Raw genomic sequence first — 18,231 nt, 5'->3', positions numbered from 1 at the left:
CGATACACTTTGTCACCTCCACGACACGTATTGTGACGTTTTTGTATCGCGAAATTTCGTGGCACGATATATTGTTACACCCCTAGTTCCCATAGTTACTCCTGCTTGATTGGTGGCTTTTCAATTAATGTTTTGCACATTTGTTTATTAGTACAACCCAAGTCCGAGGTACAGAAAATGCATCAAGATTCAGAACTTGTTGGAGATGAAGCTGGACCGTTATGATCTGGTCTCTGTGACGTAACATTTTCCCCACAAATCTGAACCGCTTAATAACAAATGTGTTTTCACACGTCTTAAAGTTTTTGAGATGGTAAATGACTCAGACATTCAAACATGCTCAAGTGCAATAAAAATGAAATTTTCTCTTGAGACAGAAGTGTTCCCCTCAGACCATCCTGGCACAGTCGTGTGTACTCTTATAAACACCGACATTGTGGAGTTGGGTGGGAGGGTGACGAGTCTGCGTACAGACAGGAGGTGGAACAGCTGGTCCACTGGTGCAGTCAGAACCACCTGGAGCTGAACCCGCTCAAGACTGGAGATGACAGTGGACTTCAGGAAAAACTAACTAACTTGATCTGTTAGTTCCTATGAAGCCCCCAGACCCCTGAGGTTCATCTGGATCTGAATACACCTGTGAGACAATAAAAGCACTGAAAAACCCGGAACCTCATCTCACCAGGCTTATCACACCGGTCATGAAATCACTACACTGGCTTCCAGTGAGTCAAAGGATAGAGTTTAAAATCTTACTGCTGGTCTACAAAGACCTGAATGGCCTTGGACCAAAATACATGCTTGATCAGTTCGTTCCTATGAAGCTCCCAGACCCCTGAGGTTCATCTGGATCTGGTTTGTTGTGGTTCCAGAACCAGAACCAAGCAAGGTGAGGCAGCGTTCAGTTATTCTGCTCCTCACCGGTGGAACAAACTTCCTGTAGACCTGAGGTCTGCTCAAACTGTCAGCTCCTTTAAATCAGGCCTAAAAACATTACTGTTTACTGAAGCGTACTCTTAAATTAAATACTTACCTGCTGTCCTCTACTGCCCTTACTTTTTAACAACTTCTGCTTTATATTATTTTACCTATTTTTTATCATTTTATTTATTTGCTGTTTAATTGTGTCTTGCTGCTTTTGATGTTGATGTAAAGCACTTTGAATTCCCCTGTGTTAAATTCAGAGGTGGGTAGTAATGAGTTACATTTACTCCGTTACATTTACTTGAGTAAGTTTTGGGAAATGTTGTACTTTTAGGAGTAGTTTTGAATCACTATACGTTTTACTTTTACTTGAGTAGATTTGTGAAGGAGAAACTGTTCCTCTTACTCCGCTACATTAGGCTACGTTGAGCTGTTACTTTTCTTTTATTCCTTTTATCCGCGTACGCGTCAATCTCATGACATCACTGGGTGATTCTTTGGGAAAAATTTTTGTTTTTGCATGTTTTGTCACATATACACAGACTCAAACACACAGAGTTTCTATGAGTTCATGGGCTTGTTCTAGTTCTGCCTGGTTAAAAAAGAACAAGTACAAGGGCTTGAAATTTTGTGCTACTTGTGCTTAATTTATTTTTTTATTCTGTTATTACCGGTATTTTATTATTTATTAAAGTACTTGAATTCACTTTAAGATTATTTTAATTTTTTTTTAAATTAATTTTAATTAATTTTATTGATTTAATTTGCCTGAAGATGATTATTTTGTACTTTTGTCTGTTTGAATGGTTGTGTTAAAAAATAAATCAGCCGTTACTCAACAGTTACTCAGTACTTGAGTAGTTTTTTCACCAAGTACTTTTTTACTTTTACTCAAGTAATTATTTGGATGACTACTTTTTACTTCTTGAGTCATATTATTCTGAAGTGACAGTACTTTTACTTGAGTACAATTTTTGGCTTTAGGTAAGGCTTTTACAAGATTGGTGTGACGTCACCAGCACACCCATGTCCTGAGCTCTGGGCAAGTTTCCCCACGAGGGGGCGGGGCTGGTTCTTGGCCCCGCCCACTCCGCGCTCTGATTGGTCGAGCCGTCACGTCAGTCCCCTCAGGTCGCTCCCCATTGGCCAGCGCGCACAAAGGCCGCGGTGCTGTCCGCAGATAGAGACGTGCCTTTGTGGACGCGGCGCGACCCCCGATGGCCTCGCAGCGGCGTTAACACTTTGTGACATTAACGGGAACAGGTCAGTCCCTGTTCGAGCTCGCAGCCCCGTCTCCAAATGCGTCCGGGACTGGCAGGACTAGCGGCGGAGATGCTGAGCTGCTCCGGCGGCAGAGCCGCGCCGCGGCTGGGCAGCCTGCTGCTCGGCCCCGCGGCCAGCGCGCTGGCGCCGCCGGCGGGGCCGAGCGGCCGCCGGCTCCGCTCCACGTCCTCCATGCAGGGCCACGCAGAGCTGGCCAGGGAGCGCTCCAAGACTGTCACGTCGTTTTACAACCAGTCTGCGATCGACTCTTCCGCAGAGAGGGTAAGGAGGGTGTTTCTGTGTGGTGTTTGTGAGTGTTTTGGCTGGAAACGTCGCTCCCGCGCCGGTGACAGCGGCGGAGTGAACTCGCTGTATCTGGATACAGGCGAGGCGTTCACGGACCGCAGGAAATACCACACTTCTCCCACCGTGGTGGTTACGTTATTAAAAAACATACGCCCAGAGCTGTCGTTAAATCAATTAATTGACATTTTCTAAGGCTTTACTTTTCGAGGTAAATGCATGCGTCGCTTTAAAGTAGATTCTATCGAGCTGTTTTTAGTTTTTAACTAAAATTGATACTAAAAAACACAATCTGATGGCATTTCACTCTGAAGTTGTGTGTGTGTGTGTGTGTGTGTGTGTGTGTGTGTGTGTGTGTGTGTGTGTGTGTGTGTGTGTGTGTGTGTGTGTGTGTGTGTGTGTGTGTGTGTGTGTGTGTGTGTGTGTGTGTGTGTGTGTGTGTGTGTGTGTGTGTGTGTGTGTGTGTGTGTGTGTGTACCGTTACGCCCAAAATTCCCACCGACTATTTACACCTAAACGCAGCGTCACAAGAACACAGCATTAGGACATTTCGTTTGATTTTTTTATTATTTTTTTTTTTAAATAAACAGCTTTAATTATTGTTGTCAGTAGTGTTGACCGTGCAAGAAAAGTTGAAAATGTTAAACCTTCGGATTTAGTAAGCTTTTCTAGTAAAAACAATAGACCGAGCAAAGTTGCAACGATGCAGATCGAGTCGATCCAATAAATAGGAAGTGGACAGTAAAGGAGTAATGATTGTTTTTATAGCTTTTTGGACGCTTTATTCAAACTTTAGACTTATTAACTTTAGGTCAGGTAACTGAAACGTTTAAATACTAATTTTTAGCTCCACCACATGGACAAAACAAACAAATAAAAAAACTATGTGCAGGTTAAAAAACAGAAAAGGGGAAACGATGCTTCTCTCAAATAGAAGTATTGGGCAAGATTTCTTTGGTGCAAGTTAGTAGCCCTTCTTTAAATGTTTTGTATGAAACAACTGAAAATAATGTAATCCCAGTGGGTCTAATCACAAGTCAAATAAAACCTCAGACATATGGCATAACTTATTTCACAGTGCTTTTATTCATTTAACCTTCGTCTGGTGTTAGGGTCGCCACCGACCCGTTCTTAGGTTTTAAATTCATAAAACTACCACAAAAATGCGTTTATTGCATCAAGGCTTTTTGACTTTGTCAGGAACCTCTATTTCAACAAAATAATATCCAAAAAATGTTTTTCACTAAATTATAAAATGCTCTGGTTGAAATTGTTACCTTTTTGGTGTTAGGGTCGGTTTCGACCCGGTTATAAAATAAGCTTATAAAGCAATAATTAGAGCCAAAACTGAAATCATAACTGCACTGTCAGACAGCCAGCTCCTATCCCAGTCATGTGAGCTTCAGTGGATTCTCATTTTGGATTTTTGTTTTCCAGTTTACCTGCACATAAACAAAAGCAAATAAAGTCGGGCATGTCCAGACGTTTAGGGTCAATTCACTCATTTCACTTGCAGAGTGCACATCTCCAGTTTGCAGCATGCAAAAATGAGAAGAAGATTTACAGTAAGCCAAGTTCTGGACTATATTTTTGTTAAAAATGAGAGAGACGACAAAGAGCAGCATAGTGATGCAGAGGAGCAGGCTTCTGAGGAGGAAGACGATGTGGAGTATCATCCAGAAGACACTGACACATCTGGTGAGTCTGACGAGGAGGTCCCTGGTGTTGAAGCTTCTTCTGCTGAAAAATTAAAGTCCAAAAATGGAAAGATACTTTGGAGCTCAGTACCTCATGTACATGGCAGGGCAGCTGCTGAAAATGTCATCAAAAAGACCCCTGGAATCACAAGGTTTGCTTTGACAAGAGTCAGTGATATCAAAACATGTTTTATTTATGCCATTGTCAATAAAAAGAGTCATAATTGCTATGACAAACCTTGAAGGGAAAAAAGTCCATGGCGATATGTGGAAAGACATGGATGAGGAATGCCTGGATGCTTATATTGGAGTTATTCTTCTTGCTGGAGTGTACAGATCCTGCAATGAGTCCACTGATAGTCTCTGGGATGCATCGAGAGGCAGAAATATTTTCCGGGGAACAATGCCACTTCAGACCTTTCAAATGATATCACGATTCCTCAGATTAGACAACAGGGATACCAGAGCAAGATCTGACAAGCTTGCCCCCATCAGGGATGTCTGGGAGAAATGGGTGCAGCTCCTTCCACTGATGTTCAACCCAGGGCCAGAAGTGACAGTGGATGAACGTCTTCTCCTTTTCCCAGGAAAATGCCCCTTCCGGCAATACATACCCAGTAAGCCAGGGAAGTACGGCATAAAAATCTGGGCAGCCTGCAATGCCTAAAACAGCTATGCCTGGAACCTACAGATTTACACAGGCAAAGCTGCGAGTGTTATCCCTGAGAAGAACGATGGAAAACGTGTGGTCCTTGATTTGACTACTGTCCTGCAGGGTCACAATATCACTGGTGACAATTTTTTAAAGTTCTATTGCTGAAAAAATACTTTTTTTCCATTTCCTTGAGGTAAATGTAAACGGGTCGAAATTGACCCATAACACCATAGATGTTACTATAGTTAATATTATTAAAATGAAAAAATAAATGAAACAAATTTATTTAAGATATGTGTTATAATATGCCTCAGTAATAGCCAGGTAACACAACAACCTTTTATTTATTCATATGATTCTCTTGAGGTTCATTTTACCAGTTTTTTAAATTGAAATCAAGGGCTATACTGACAAAAAAAGGCCCAGAGGCCCACACCAAAAATATTAAAAGCAATATTTTCATGGATAAGGAAGCCTAACAATGTAACCAAGAGATGAGAAACAAATTGGATGATGGATAATTGCTTTTAGTGTATTTTAGAGATGATTTAAAACACGGGTCAAAACCGACCCGTTAACATCGGAGATGGTAACAGAAAGCTAACACCAGACAAAGGTTAACAAACATAAGCCCCTTTCACACAGCCAGTTCGAGGCGGGAACGTTGCGCCTTTAAGCCGCCTCGCTGTTCTGTGTGAAAGTCACGGAGGCGGAATGGGGGGGCCAAGTGGCCCCACCAATAAGCCGGCAGCGGAGGTAGTCACAGAGCCGTCACAGAGACGAAACGGGGTCTGTGTGAATGACACAGCCGGCATGCCGCTGACATGACGGTCGGACTGACGCTGTCGTCACGCCTCTGATTGCGGAACGCCGGCATGCTGTGTGAATTTACAGACGGGAGCGGCGTTATGCCGGCGTTGTATGGTTCTGTGTGAACCAACAAAGGCGGCGTATTGGCAGGACTTCTTTACACCAATATTGCGGAATCTCTGTGTGAAAGGGGCTATAGAAAGCAAAAAAGAAAGTGGGGGTCCCAAGTACCCCCTTACTGCATCATCATCAGGAAGGCAGGTCTATGTTTTGCATTCAGGTGTGTAACAAAATGCCAAAAGGGAAATAAATCAGCAGTTGTGACTGCGCATCTGTCTGGAAAAGTTTATGAAACATTTTCAAACAATTCAAAATTCTGCAGGGACAAAGATTATTCACAAGTGAAAAACATTCAAGACTGAGATCAGTTAATTTGGTCTTCGTGTCCAGAACAGTTTTTGGAGAAAACCCAAACATAACAGTTGGGCAGAAACACCTCGTACCCACCGTTGAGCACGGGGTTTGATGGTGTGGGATTGTTTTGCATCACCTGGACACCTTGCAGACAGCGAATGGACCTCTGAATACTAGCGTAATCTAGGAGCAAACGTGACCTGTCCATCAGCTAAAGTTAAGTTGCATCATGAGAGTACTTATTATTGCCTATTTTTTTTTATTATATTGTATTTCCGTGTCATTGCCCGTTAAATAAATAACCCTCTGGTGTATGGGCTCAAATTAATGCCATAAGTATTTTGTATCTGTAAATAAACTTTGTACTTGTAGAAATATTTTGTGCGTGTGCAAAAAATATTTGTACTTGCAAAACATATTTGTACTTCTAGATACAAAGCTACAAACTTTTTTTACAAAGCTACAAACTTTTTACAAAGCTACAAACTTTTTTTTACAAAAGCTACAAACTTTTTTTACGAAAAAGTTGTAAAAAAAGTTTGAAGCTTTGTAAAAAAAAGTTTGTAGCTTTGTATCTAGAAGTACAAATATGTTTTGCAAGTACAAATATTTTTTGCACACACACAAAATATTTCTACAAGTACAAATATTTTTTTCACACGCACAAAATATTTTTTGCAAGTACAAATATTTTTTGCACACGCACAAAATATTTCTACAAGTACAAAGTTTATTTACAGATACAAAATACTTATGGTATTAATTTGAGCCCATACTGGTGGGGAAAAAATGGTTATAAGCTGTTTGTCATGTGATGTCTTGGTTTAAGACTGCTGTGATCAGGTGGCTTGTACTAAACCTTTATGCAAAGACGGAAAAAAAGCAGGATGAAGGGAGGGGGTGCTAACCATGACTGGGTGTAGATGCTGGACTAGCTCCAAATTAAGACCACCATTCCTCCGGATTAAAGTCAGCTACTCTCGGTACCCTGTGACTCAGTTCAACATTAATCTACTGTGGGTTTTTTCTGCAGATTATTAAAAGTACAAACAGGATGATTCACAGATCTGAAGAACAAGGTCAAGTTGTTCTGTGGTTCCTCCACAGATTACTTTCACTTAAACACACGCTGCTCCCCGTCGAGCACAAGGCGTCACCGCTGAACCACATCTGGAGTAAAACTGGCAGGTTTAAGTGTTCTCGTTAGGGCTCATTTGTCATTTGATTCGTGTCATCTGACCGTCTGGCCCGACCGGTTCAGTCTTGTTCTGATATTTTAGTTATTTCCTCGTTGACTTTAAATATCTGCTCACAAACTGCATCTTGATGGAACCAAGTAAATTAAAAACGGACACTTGAAGGTCGATGGTTGGTTTTTACACGCTGCAGCTGGAGTTGAAGCTGAGCAGCTGCTGCAGTCGTAGCAGAGTTCAGGTTTATTTTACGGCGTGTCCGACAGCGCCGTGTTGCATAACTTGGTTCTTAGGCTCCGCAGCTTTCCTCGAATCCGTAATTTGATCCTGTCACTGCTGCTTTTTATGAGGGGCCTCCGAAGTTATTCTTACGTAACACAAGAGAGTTGAAGATTCTTCTCAGCAGAACAAAAGTCTGTTTAACTGTTAAATATTCTGGTGGTTTGGATTAACTCTTATTATTGTGTTTTTGAATCCAATAAAAATATTCTCCAGATCTTTTCACGTTTTTGAATTTGGTCAATAACTAAAAGTTATTTTTAGGGGTGGGTTAAAAATATTGATATATTGATATTTTATCGATATGCATGTGTAGGAACGATTATCGATACATAAATCCAAGTATCGATTTAAAAATTTTATTTTTTATTTATTTATTTTTTAATCCAGATTTTCCCCCCCATATTATTGTTTGTTTATTTATTTATTATTATTTATTTATTTATTTATTGTAACCAGAATATCGATATCGAATTGTATCGGAAATCGTATCGTCTTGGGACCTAGTGTATCGGAATCGTATCGTATCGGGAGGTCAGTAATGATACCCAGCTCTAGTCATTTTCCTTTTTTCCCCCTTAATAGTTACAGTTGAAAACATGTATTCATAACTTCTAGATCAAAATGACCTCAAGATGTCACGTCTTCATGGAGTCTGCGCTCTGATTTTGGATGAAACCCAAACGGACAGATTTGATCGATTCTACCTGCTCCACAGCTTCAGTAGAGGTGTCAAGCGTTCACATTCATCCACGATACGATCAGCTGATACAAACAAACAACTCATTAATGCAATTTGTGGTGCAAAAGGTGCAAAAGAAATCTAGTTCTGTAGATGTCCTCATGGACAAATCATGTCTCAGGTCTGTAGGGTTTCTTCTCCAGATGTCCACCAGGATGTAGATCAGGATTCATAGGAGGACACTTCAGAACAGTCCAGTGTTCAGTGGTTCTCGGCTGGTTCTAGTTGTGTGTTTTGGTTCATTATCCTTTGGGAGGACCCATAACCTGTGACTGAGACCAAACTTTTTGACAGCACATTTGTCTCCAGAATCAGAATCAGAAAAGGGTTTATTGCCAAGTTTGTTAACACACACAAGGAATTTGTTGTGGTGATTGGTGCAATACAATACCAGGGTTTCCGCGGGGTTTTAAAAATTATTAAAAAGTGATAAATGAAAATTGCCAAATTTAAGGCCATTAAAAGTGTTAAATTCACTGTCAGAGGTATTATTTTTTTTTTTTTAATTGGTATTATTTTTTACCTTTTACATTTTAAGCAGTCTATTTTATTGTCATTCACAAAGTGAAATAAATGTGAAACATCTGGTCAACATCAATGAGTTTATAAATCTGTTCTGTATACTGTTCTATACAAGAGAGCAGTTGTATTATACAAGCACATTGTACAATCTTGTGACTCATGTTGATATTTGCTTTTTTAGTTAGGATATGACGGATACAAATATAACTTTTTCTTTAGAACGGGAGTATGATGACTATCCTTTAGAACAGGAGTATGGTGATTTCTATGAAAATGAAAACCTTTTAGCTGAGGCCTGTTTTAATAGAATATATGAAGAGTCACACTTAAGTTTTTTGAAGTCAGCTGAACATAAATCATTTAGTTTTGAGAATGACATTGATCCAGATGCACATTTTTACAAAGATTGGAACTCTGGGTCCAAATACTACACGGAAAATCAGTTTAATGAACTCAGTTTGGAAGGATTTTCAATTATACATTTTAATAGTCGAAGCCTCTATGCAAATTTTGCTCAAATCAAAGAAAATGTGCAATCATTAAAACATAGTTTTCAAGTCATTGCCATTAGTGAAACCTGGCTGACAAATGAAAAGGGCTCTAATTTTATATTAGAAGGATACAATCTTTTTAGTGTAAATCGCAAAAATAAAAGGGCTGGTGGAGTGGCTTTCTTTGTACAGAAAGATTTTCAGTGTAGAGTGGTTGATAGTACAGTTGTGGAGGATATCATGGAGAGTCTGACAATTGAAATTAATTCCACTAATCTGAAAAGTATTATTGTGAGTTGCATATATAGGACACCTGGTTCCTGCATCGATTCCTTTATTAATTCCTTGGTTGATATTTTAGGTAAGGTATGTGATAAGAAACAAGTTTTTGTTTGTGGTGATTACAATATTGATTTAATTAAATGGGATGAACATAAAATGACAGCAGAATTTTGTAATACGATGTTCAGTTTAGGTATTTGGCCTCTAATTGATAAACCGAGTCGAATAACTAAAGAGAGTGCAACACTTGTAGACAATATTTTTACGAATACTCATCATCAAGTAACAAGCGGTTTACTCATAAGTGATGTCAGTGATCACCTTCCCGTTTTTGTAGTTGTGCATAATTTAAATACCAAATGCTCGGTTGATAAAAATAAACCTTCCTGCAAATTAAGGAGATTGAAAACATCAGAAAGAATTGAAGCCTTAAGGATGGATCTTAGGAGTTGTAATTGGGACGAGGTTTATGTTGATGATCTAAATCTAGCGTATGATGCATTTTTGTCTACATTTTTAAAATTATTTAATAAGCATTGTCCTATAAAAATGTGTAGGGTGAAAGATCAATATAAAGGTAAACCATGGATCACAAAAGGTCTGCAAAGGGCATGTAATAAGAAAAATCAACTCTACAAAAAGTTTTTACAGCAGAGAACTAGTGATAGTGAGGAAAAATATAAGCGCTATAAGAACAAACTAACCACCATTATGAGGATTCAAAAGAAGGAATACTATAGTAAAATATTGGCGGACAGTAAAAATAACATACAAAAAACTTGGAAGGTAATCAATCATATTATTCAGAATAAAAGTAATAACTCAGAACTTCCAGATTATTTTATAAATAAAGTTAATAATAAAGTGGATGATTTAAAAAATATTGTTGACGAGTTCAATGACTACTTCGTAGATGTTGGAGCTTCGCTGGCAAAACAGATTACTGTATCCGATGACGATAAAAATATGTTTAATTTGATCAACACTAATGTCAGTTCTATGTTTCTAAGTGGAATACATGAAACTGATATTATTGAAATTGTAAGAAAATTTAAATATAAGAGATCACTTGACATACACTCCATTGATACAGTAATTATTAAAGATGTTATTGATTATATTGTCAGACCTTTGACCTATGTTTGTAATCTTTCTTTCCAAAAAGGAATTTTTCCAAACAACTTGAAGTTAGCAAAGGTGATCCCAATTCATAAAAATGGAGATAAACACTGTATGGAAAATTACAGACCAATATCACTTTTACCGCAATTTTCAAAAATTCTAGAGAAATTGTTTGTGAAACAACTAAATCGGTTCATTAATAAAAATAAATTATTAAGTGAAAATCAATATGGATTCAGAGAAGGTAGAACTACTGCTTTTGCAGTAATGCAAATGGTAGAAGAAATAGCAAATGCAAATGAAAATAACGAGTGTTCTATTGGACTGTATATTGATCTGCAGAAAGCTTTTGATACCATAGATCACAAACAGCTATTGAAGAAATTAAAGATGTATGGAATACGAGGGGTTGCTCATTCTTGGCTGGAAAGTTATTTAGATAATAGACAACAGTGTGTACAAATTAATGATACTATGTCCGCCTTTAGAAAGATTACTTGTGGTGTACCTCAAGGTTCAGTGATTGGTCCAATACTGTTTATTCTTTATATTAATGACATCTGCAATGTAACTGATTTTTTTAGATATGTTTTATTTGCCGATGATACCAATTTGTTTTGCTCTGGTACGAATTTAAGGGAACTTTTGTGTTGTGTAGAAAGGGAGCTGGAAAATCTCAAGACTTGGTTTGATGTCAATAAATTATCTCTAAATATTAAGAAAACAAAATTCATGGTTTTTGGGAATCAAAATGAAAGTGATGGTAATATTAAATTAAAAATATGTAATGTTGATATTGAAAGGGTTTTTGAGACTAAATTCCTTGGGGTTGTCATCGACCAAAAGCTAACATGGAAACAACACATTGAATATATTAAAGGGAAAATTTCAAAATCACTCGCAATCCTGTATAAATCTAGAAATATACTGAATTCCAAGGCCTTGCATTTGATTTATTACTCATTGATTGTTCCCTATTTATCATACTGTGTGGAATTGTGGGGATCCACCTTTAAAACCACCTTAAATTCAATAATAAAACTTCAAAAACGAGCCATACGTACCATCAATAAGGCTGATTACTACGCTCACACAGATCCACTTTTTCTAAATTCTCATGTTATTAAATTTTATGATTTGTTTTATTTTAAAATCATGCAAATTATGTTTAAAGCAAAATCAAAAATGCTCCCTGACCCAATACAGAAGTTCTTTTCAATTCAGGAGACCCGTTACAATCTCAGAGGTGTCTGTAATTTCACAGTACAAATGGCTAAAAAAGGTATGAAAAGGAGATGTGTCTCCATCGTTGGAGTTAAATTCTGGAATGATGCCAACATAAATTTAAAAACATGTCATTCTTTTGTTGTATTTAAGAAAATTGTTTGTAAAGCTATTTTTGAAGCTTATAAGTGCAATTGACCATCTGTCAATGTTTCTTTGCTTTTCTATTGTTTCTTTGCCTTTTTGTTGTTTCTTTGCTTTTCTACTCTCTTTTTGGTTTTCTGGAGGTTGGTAGCCAAAAATAGAAATTGTTAAATATAGGATAGGCTTTTATAAGCAGTTTGCTTCTGCCTATGCCTTTTCAGTTATTGTTCAACACATTTTTTTTTTTTTTTTTTTTTGGGTTTAATAGTTAATGCTGTGTACAATGTTTTTTTTTTTTTTTTTTGGTGTTTTTGTGTTGAAATGGCTGAATAAACTTCATTCATTCATTCATTCATTCATTCATTCATTCTATAGGTCAAAATCTGTATTAATGTTAAAAGGTCCGTGATTAACACTTAATGTTGTGACAGTTTTTAAAAAAAATCTGAAGGTAGTGAAAAAGGTATTAAATTGGTATTAAATTTAACATAAGGATTGCTGTATAAACCCTGAATACAAATATAAAAACAAATATATAAGAGATAAAATGTATAAACAGAAATGTACAATATGAGGTTTTTAAAGTGCTGGATATGAGTCTGTACAAAAGTTACAGGATTGGAATATTTACGTTAATGTAACGTAGAGTGGGATGGGGGGGCAGTCCGTGGTAGACGGGGGAGAGGGGGGACCGGGGCCTTGTTGATGATGAGGAGGACAGCTGCAGACGGGAAAAACTGTTTTTGTGGCGTGAGGTTTTGGTCCTGATGGACCGCAGCCTCCTGCCAGAGGGAAGAGTTTGGAACAGTTTGTGTCCGGGGTGGGAGGGGTCTGCTGCAATCTTTCCAGAACTTCTTGATGGTCTTGAGGTTTCATTGGACCTCTACAGATTGAAGACACCCTGAACAAGACGCAGCTTCAGAACAGAACTGAGCCGCCTCCATGTTTCACAGTAGTTCCCGTCTTCTTTTCTTTGGAGGACTCATTTCTACATCTGTGGAAATAGAGTTAACATAAGTGGACAGCAGAGTCCTCCTCAGTGGTCCACTTTGGTTCCAACAGCGACGGACGGTGTGATCTTACACTGTTGTAAGGTCACCCTGAACCTTTTTGGACGTTGTTCTGAACTCTGGTTTCCAGTCCTATTATGTTTCTCCAGTTTGTCCTCTTGTGTCCAGAGAGGTTGTCTTCAGTCCTGTGGAGCCTCTGAATGAAAAGTCAAACTATTGTCACAGGAACATCCAGCTGCTTGGAGACGGCCTTCTAGTCTAAAGGTTCTCTCTGATGTCGTCAGACAACTGTCTCTGGTCCACGTCCAGATACCAGACCGCAGAGGGACACTTTAAACCTTTTAAACAGTCAGATGTTATTTACAGGACAAACTTCCGTTGAACACGTCACCATGGTAACATTATTTTACATGTTTTCTAGAGGTTACAACTAAAAGCTAATTTATGGTTCTGCGTTAAATCAACGCAGAGCCTACGCCGTAGGGTACGCGGCTACGCGGGAGGCTCTCCGTAGCCTGACATGCACCTCCTCACCCCCAAAATGTAACTACGCGTCGAGGCAACTCAGACCGAGAGGGCTGTGATTGGTTTGCTTAGTGGCAACGCATTTCCAGTTCCGGTTCGTGAAGCAGTAGTGAACTTTCAGCGCTCTTTTCTTCGTATGTGTGTGTGTGTTTTTTTTTTTTTTGGGTTGTTTTGTTTTTTTTGCACAATAGTTGTCCTTTTTTATTTTATTTTATTTTGCCTTTATTTAACCAGGTCGGTCCCGTTGAGACACAATGACCTCTTTTTCAAGGGAAGCCTGGCCAAGACAGCAGCATAAAAGAAATTACAATTGCAGACACAAGTCACACAACAAAAACAACAATTACAAAGCATAGAAATGACAACACACAGATAAAATACATTTCAAGGGGGAAGCAACAGGGCTAAGGCTCTGGATTCACATTAAAAACAGAAACAAGTACGATATGAAGCTGCTCCAATTTCTCTAAGACGAGTTTTCAGAGCTCCAAGATTGATGAGCTCCTTTAGCTTTTGTCCTTATTTCTTTGATTCACTGTGACCGGAAAAGCCGGAAGCTAAACAAAGTATCAACTAGCGCTCTGGGGGGGGACTGCACCGCGGCGAAATGGAGTGATGGAGAAGTCCGAAGGGTTCACGATGGCGCAACGGTGTAGGCTCTGTGTTGGTTTAACAAAGAACCTTAAAACAGGCTTAATTTGTCCAGAACAGCTTCATTAGTTTGTCTTTAATTCTTTTGAACCTCAATTCAAAAACGGTGTTACTTCTCTAATAAGTTTTTTTTAGTTTTTTTTTTTTTAATATTCTTTCAGCATCACATGACCTGCAGCTGCGATTGTCTTCATGCTTCTGTGCATCTTTGTCTTCACAGGCCTCCGTGAGACTAACCTTAGCAACGCTGCTTTATTCCGGGAAGTCTCCAGAAGGACACCACGTCTTGGTAAATATTTGAGCAACAGCAGCAGGCCGATGTTTCCTCTCACCAGCATCTCACTGTATTGTGTGTGTGTGTGATTACAGAGCAGTGCCAAGTACCTTCACAAGGAGCTGCCTGTACGAATCGCCCATCGCATCAAGGGTTTCCGCAGTTTACCCTTCATCATTGGTTGCAACCCCACCATACTGCAAGTGGTGAGAACACACTTCCTCAGACACAAACTCATAGAAAACGTGCAACTACAGTCATGTGCAGAAGTTTGTACCCCCTCCGTTGATTCTATTTTGTGTAAAAAACACAATAAATATCATCATATGGTCGGGATCATTATACTGTCACATGACTCAGGTTAAACCAGACTTTACCTGTCAGATGTCCTTCACGTTTAACTCTAGAAGGTTCAGGGAGGAGGAGGGGTAAAAGCTGTGCCCCCGAGGACAACTGTACTGTCCCTGTTAACGGAAGAAAAACAGAGTTTGCCAGGCGACCAACCGTCCAGCGGCGGTTTGGGTCACTGTCAGTTGTTGGTGGCGTTTTTAGAGATCTGTGGCTTCCACTGATGGAGTGGTCAGTAGAAGAACCGCAGGTCTGGGTCCTGGTGGTCAGTAGAGGAACTGCAGCCTTCGCTTGGTTCCATATTGGCTTTAAACCAGGGGTGTCGGACTCCAGTCCTCGAGGGCCGGTGTCCTGCATGTTTTAGATGTTTCCCTGCTTTAACACACCTGATTCTAATTAATCATTGTCACCAGCTTGTCATCAAAGTCTGGAGAGTTCTGTTGATGACACAGCTCCTTGTATCACGGTTTGATTTAAAAAAGGGACGCATCTAAAACATGCAGGACACCGGCACCTCGAGGACTGGAGTCCGACACCCCGAATTCAGATGCTTGGTGTTTGGTTGTGATGGTGTCCTGTCCCTCCTGTGGTTCCTTTTTTGCATCATTTACTTGTTTGTCTTCAAACTCTTGGCTGACGAGAACGTTTGAGCGTGCGTGCGTGTGCGTGCCGTGCGTGCAGAGGTGGACAGAGTACTCGACCCCAGTACTTGAGTAAGAGTACAAATACTACAGGTCAAAATTTACTCCATTACAAGTAAAAGTAGCTCAGTCAAAATATTACTCGAGTAAGAGTAGAAAAGTACTTGCTTTTAAAGGTACTTAAGTATCCAAAAGTAAATGCTTTAAAATTTACTTTAAGTAAAAGTAAGAGTAAGAGTAAAAGTAAATTTCTTATTTTCCACATCAGTAAATTACGATATCTTTTCAAAATGAATTTAAGGATCTTTTAACTCTTGTTTCTGAGAATTCGATGTTGAGTTGTTGAAAGCAGAGAGGTAGTTCTGCTTCGGCAGACACAATAAAGATTTGAAAATAAATGTCTGTGGTTTGTCTGTGCCCTCGTTTTTTACTCGGTCGAACTCAAACATTGAGTTAAGATACGGCCAAGGATTTTATGAAAGTCTGGCTCATTATCAGACTCAGACGACTCAGTGGATTGTCTTTCTTCTCCTGACGCAGGCGTAGCCATTGTTGCGGCTCCGTCTTGACAAACGCAGGCTACTTTGGCGGTATCGTTTTGAGGAGGCTTGACGTATTTCCGCTTTACGTACATCCCAGTGGAGAGCGTGCACTGTGATAGGTCTCCTCCTTTGACAAAAACAGCTTGTGTCCAATAGGATTTTAGGGAAGAAGAAAAAAGAGCAGACCTGAAAGTAACGAGTACTTTTCAGCCTTCCTAGAAATTTACTCGAGTAAAAGTAAAAATATTTGTCTTGGAAATGTATTCAAGTAAGAGTAATAAGTACCAAAGAAATCTAATACTCAAGTAAAATACAAATCCTCTGGATATGTACTTAAGTACAGTACTCAAGTAAATTTACTCCGTTACTGTCCACCACTGCGTGCGTGTGTGTTTGGGGCTTTGACTGTAAATGTTTGGTAGTATTTACATCTTTCACAGGAATGAACACGTCTGTGTTATTTTATCCGTTGAGCTTCATAACACTGCGGAGCAGCTGATCCGAGCAGCCTGTGGGTTTCTATAAAACGCTGCAGACAGCAGTTCGTACCAGAATCCTGCTGTTTTGACAAGTCTTTAGAAACAACCGCCGGGGATGTTGTGCCACCGCAAACGCCCCGCTGCCGTCTGACGAACATCTGAGCATTTAAACCGGCAGTAGACGACAAATGTGTTCTTATCGGCATATTTTTGTGTGTTTGTATTATTGATGTTGTTGGACGTTCACGTCTGCACGGTTCTCTGAAGGTCCACCACAGCGTCTCAGCCAGGTTCAGGTCTGGATTTGGACCAGGTCCTTCAGAACCTTCATTCTTTCATTTTTCATCATTCTGATGTAGATTTGCTGCTGCGTTTCAGATAATTTCCTGTCACATGACTAATCATAACCAGACATCAGCTGTCGGACAGATGTCCTCACGTTTGTCTCTAGAAGCGTGTGTGTGTGTGTGTGTGTGTGTGTGTGTGTGTCTGTGTGTGTGTGTGTGTCTGTGTGTGTGTGTGCTCGTGCTCTGACCTTGGGGGTATTTTTTATTGTTGTCTGGACGTCCAGTCCTGCACAGGCACCCGTCCTGAATGTTTTCCTCTCATGAAAACATTTCTCACTTCATGACGTTGAATGCCGAGAAGTTTCAGACCCTGAGGACTGATGAGCAAACCCAGGCTGCTTTCGGTGCTGTTGGGGTTTGTTTTAGCTTGATACTTGTTAAATGAACAAAGTTACTCTTAAACATTTTGCTGTTGTTCATCTGAAGCTGTGAGAAAGATTTCTAAAATGTAACTGTGACGCTCAGCTGTTTTAAAAAACATGGGATTCACATGAATCTCTCCCTCCTCTCTGAGGTGCGTTTATTTCAAGCTTTTTAGACAAACTCTTGTAGGCTGGTTTGTACAGAGTGGCTCTGTGTTGATGAGAATCGGTCCCGGGGAACAAAGGGGGGTGTTTGTGGTCCGGTAGCGTCCGGCGTCTCTCAGCCAGGTTTTTCCATCAGGCCTCTACAGCAGATGAACTTTCACCCAGATTCCTTCCTCTCTGGTATCACAGAGTCGATGAAACGCATCATAACTATCCTGCCTGGTGCAGGTTTTCCTCTCCGTCCGACACACGTTCAAGTTGTGAGCATTTTTAAGGAATTCCAGGCATTTGGGCCAACATTCTTTTAATAAACATAACTGTTAAGGTCGAGACACTTTAATCCTGCTGAAGCATCGTGACACGTTCAATAATGTAAACCACGCGAGGACTTGTTGGTATTGGTCTGGGGGCCCGGTCTGGGAGTGCAGAGAATCTAACTATAGCTCTTCTTCTGCTCTTCTCTCCAACAGCATGAGCTGTACATCAGGGCGTACCACATGCTCAGTGACTTTCCCCAGGTGAGTGTTGCACACAGACGACGGGTCACAAGTTCAGCTTCACCCCCGGGGGATGGGCGGTATGGACAAAAAAAATGTATCACGATAATTTCTGGCATTTATAACGATAAAAAAAATACCAATTCAACTCCACCTTTGTAACTATAAATCTATCACCACATTCAGTCTTTGGAGCCCCCAAATCACTGCTCTAAGAATACTAAATGCTACTAAACTACACCAATTGAATTGATAAAAACCAATGAGTCCACCTGTACTGCAAAACTGGAATGACTCAGATTTCTTTCTTTCTTTCTTTCTTTCT

The 18,231-nt window shown here is 39.8% G+C and overlaps 1 protein-coding gene across 1 annotated transcript in view; it reads left to right on the top strand.

The window, feature by feature from the left end:
• The first annotated feature begins 2,087 nt into the window (after window positions 1-2,087).
• bckdk (branched chain ketoacid dehydrogenase kinase) overlaps window positions 2,088-18,231 on the top strand; it is a 28,286-nt gene continuing 12,142 nt past the window's right edge. Inside the window, exons 1-4 of the mRNA XM_061740374.1 lie at window positions 2,088-2,469; window positions 14,472-14,540; window positions 14,621-14,731; window positions 17,880-17,927. Of these exons, the coding sequence (XP_061596358.1) occupies window positions 2,224-2,469; window positions 14,472-14,540; window positions 14,621-14,731; window positions 17,880-17,927 (474 nt within the window). The 5' untranslated portion in view covers window positions 2,088-2,223. The remainder of the gene's footprint in view (window positions 2,470-14,471; window positions 14,541-14,620; window positions 14,732-17,879; window positions 17,928-18,231) is intronic.

Source organism: Cololabis saira, chromosome 14, assembly GCF_033807715.1.
Source record: "Cololabis saira isolate AMF1-May2022 chromosome 14, fColSai1.1, whole genome shotgun sequence".
NCBI classification, from domain to species: Eukaryota; Metazoa; Chordata; class Actinopteri; order Beloniformes; family Belonidae; genus Cololabis; species Cololabis saira.
Note: the sequence above shows the minus strand (reverse complement) of the source record. Positions and strands in the feature narration are given on the sequence as shown.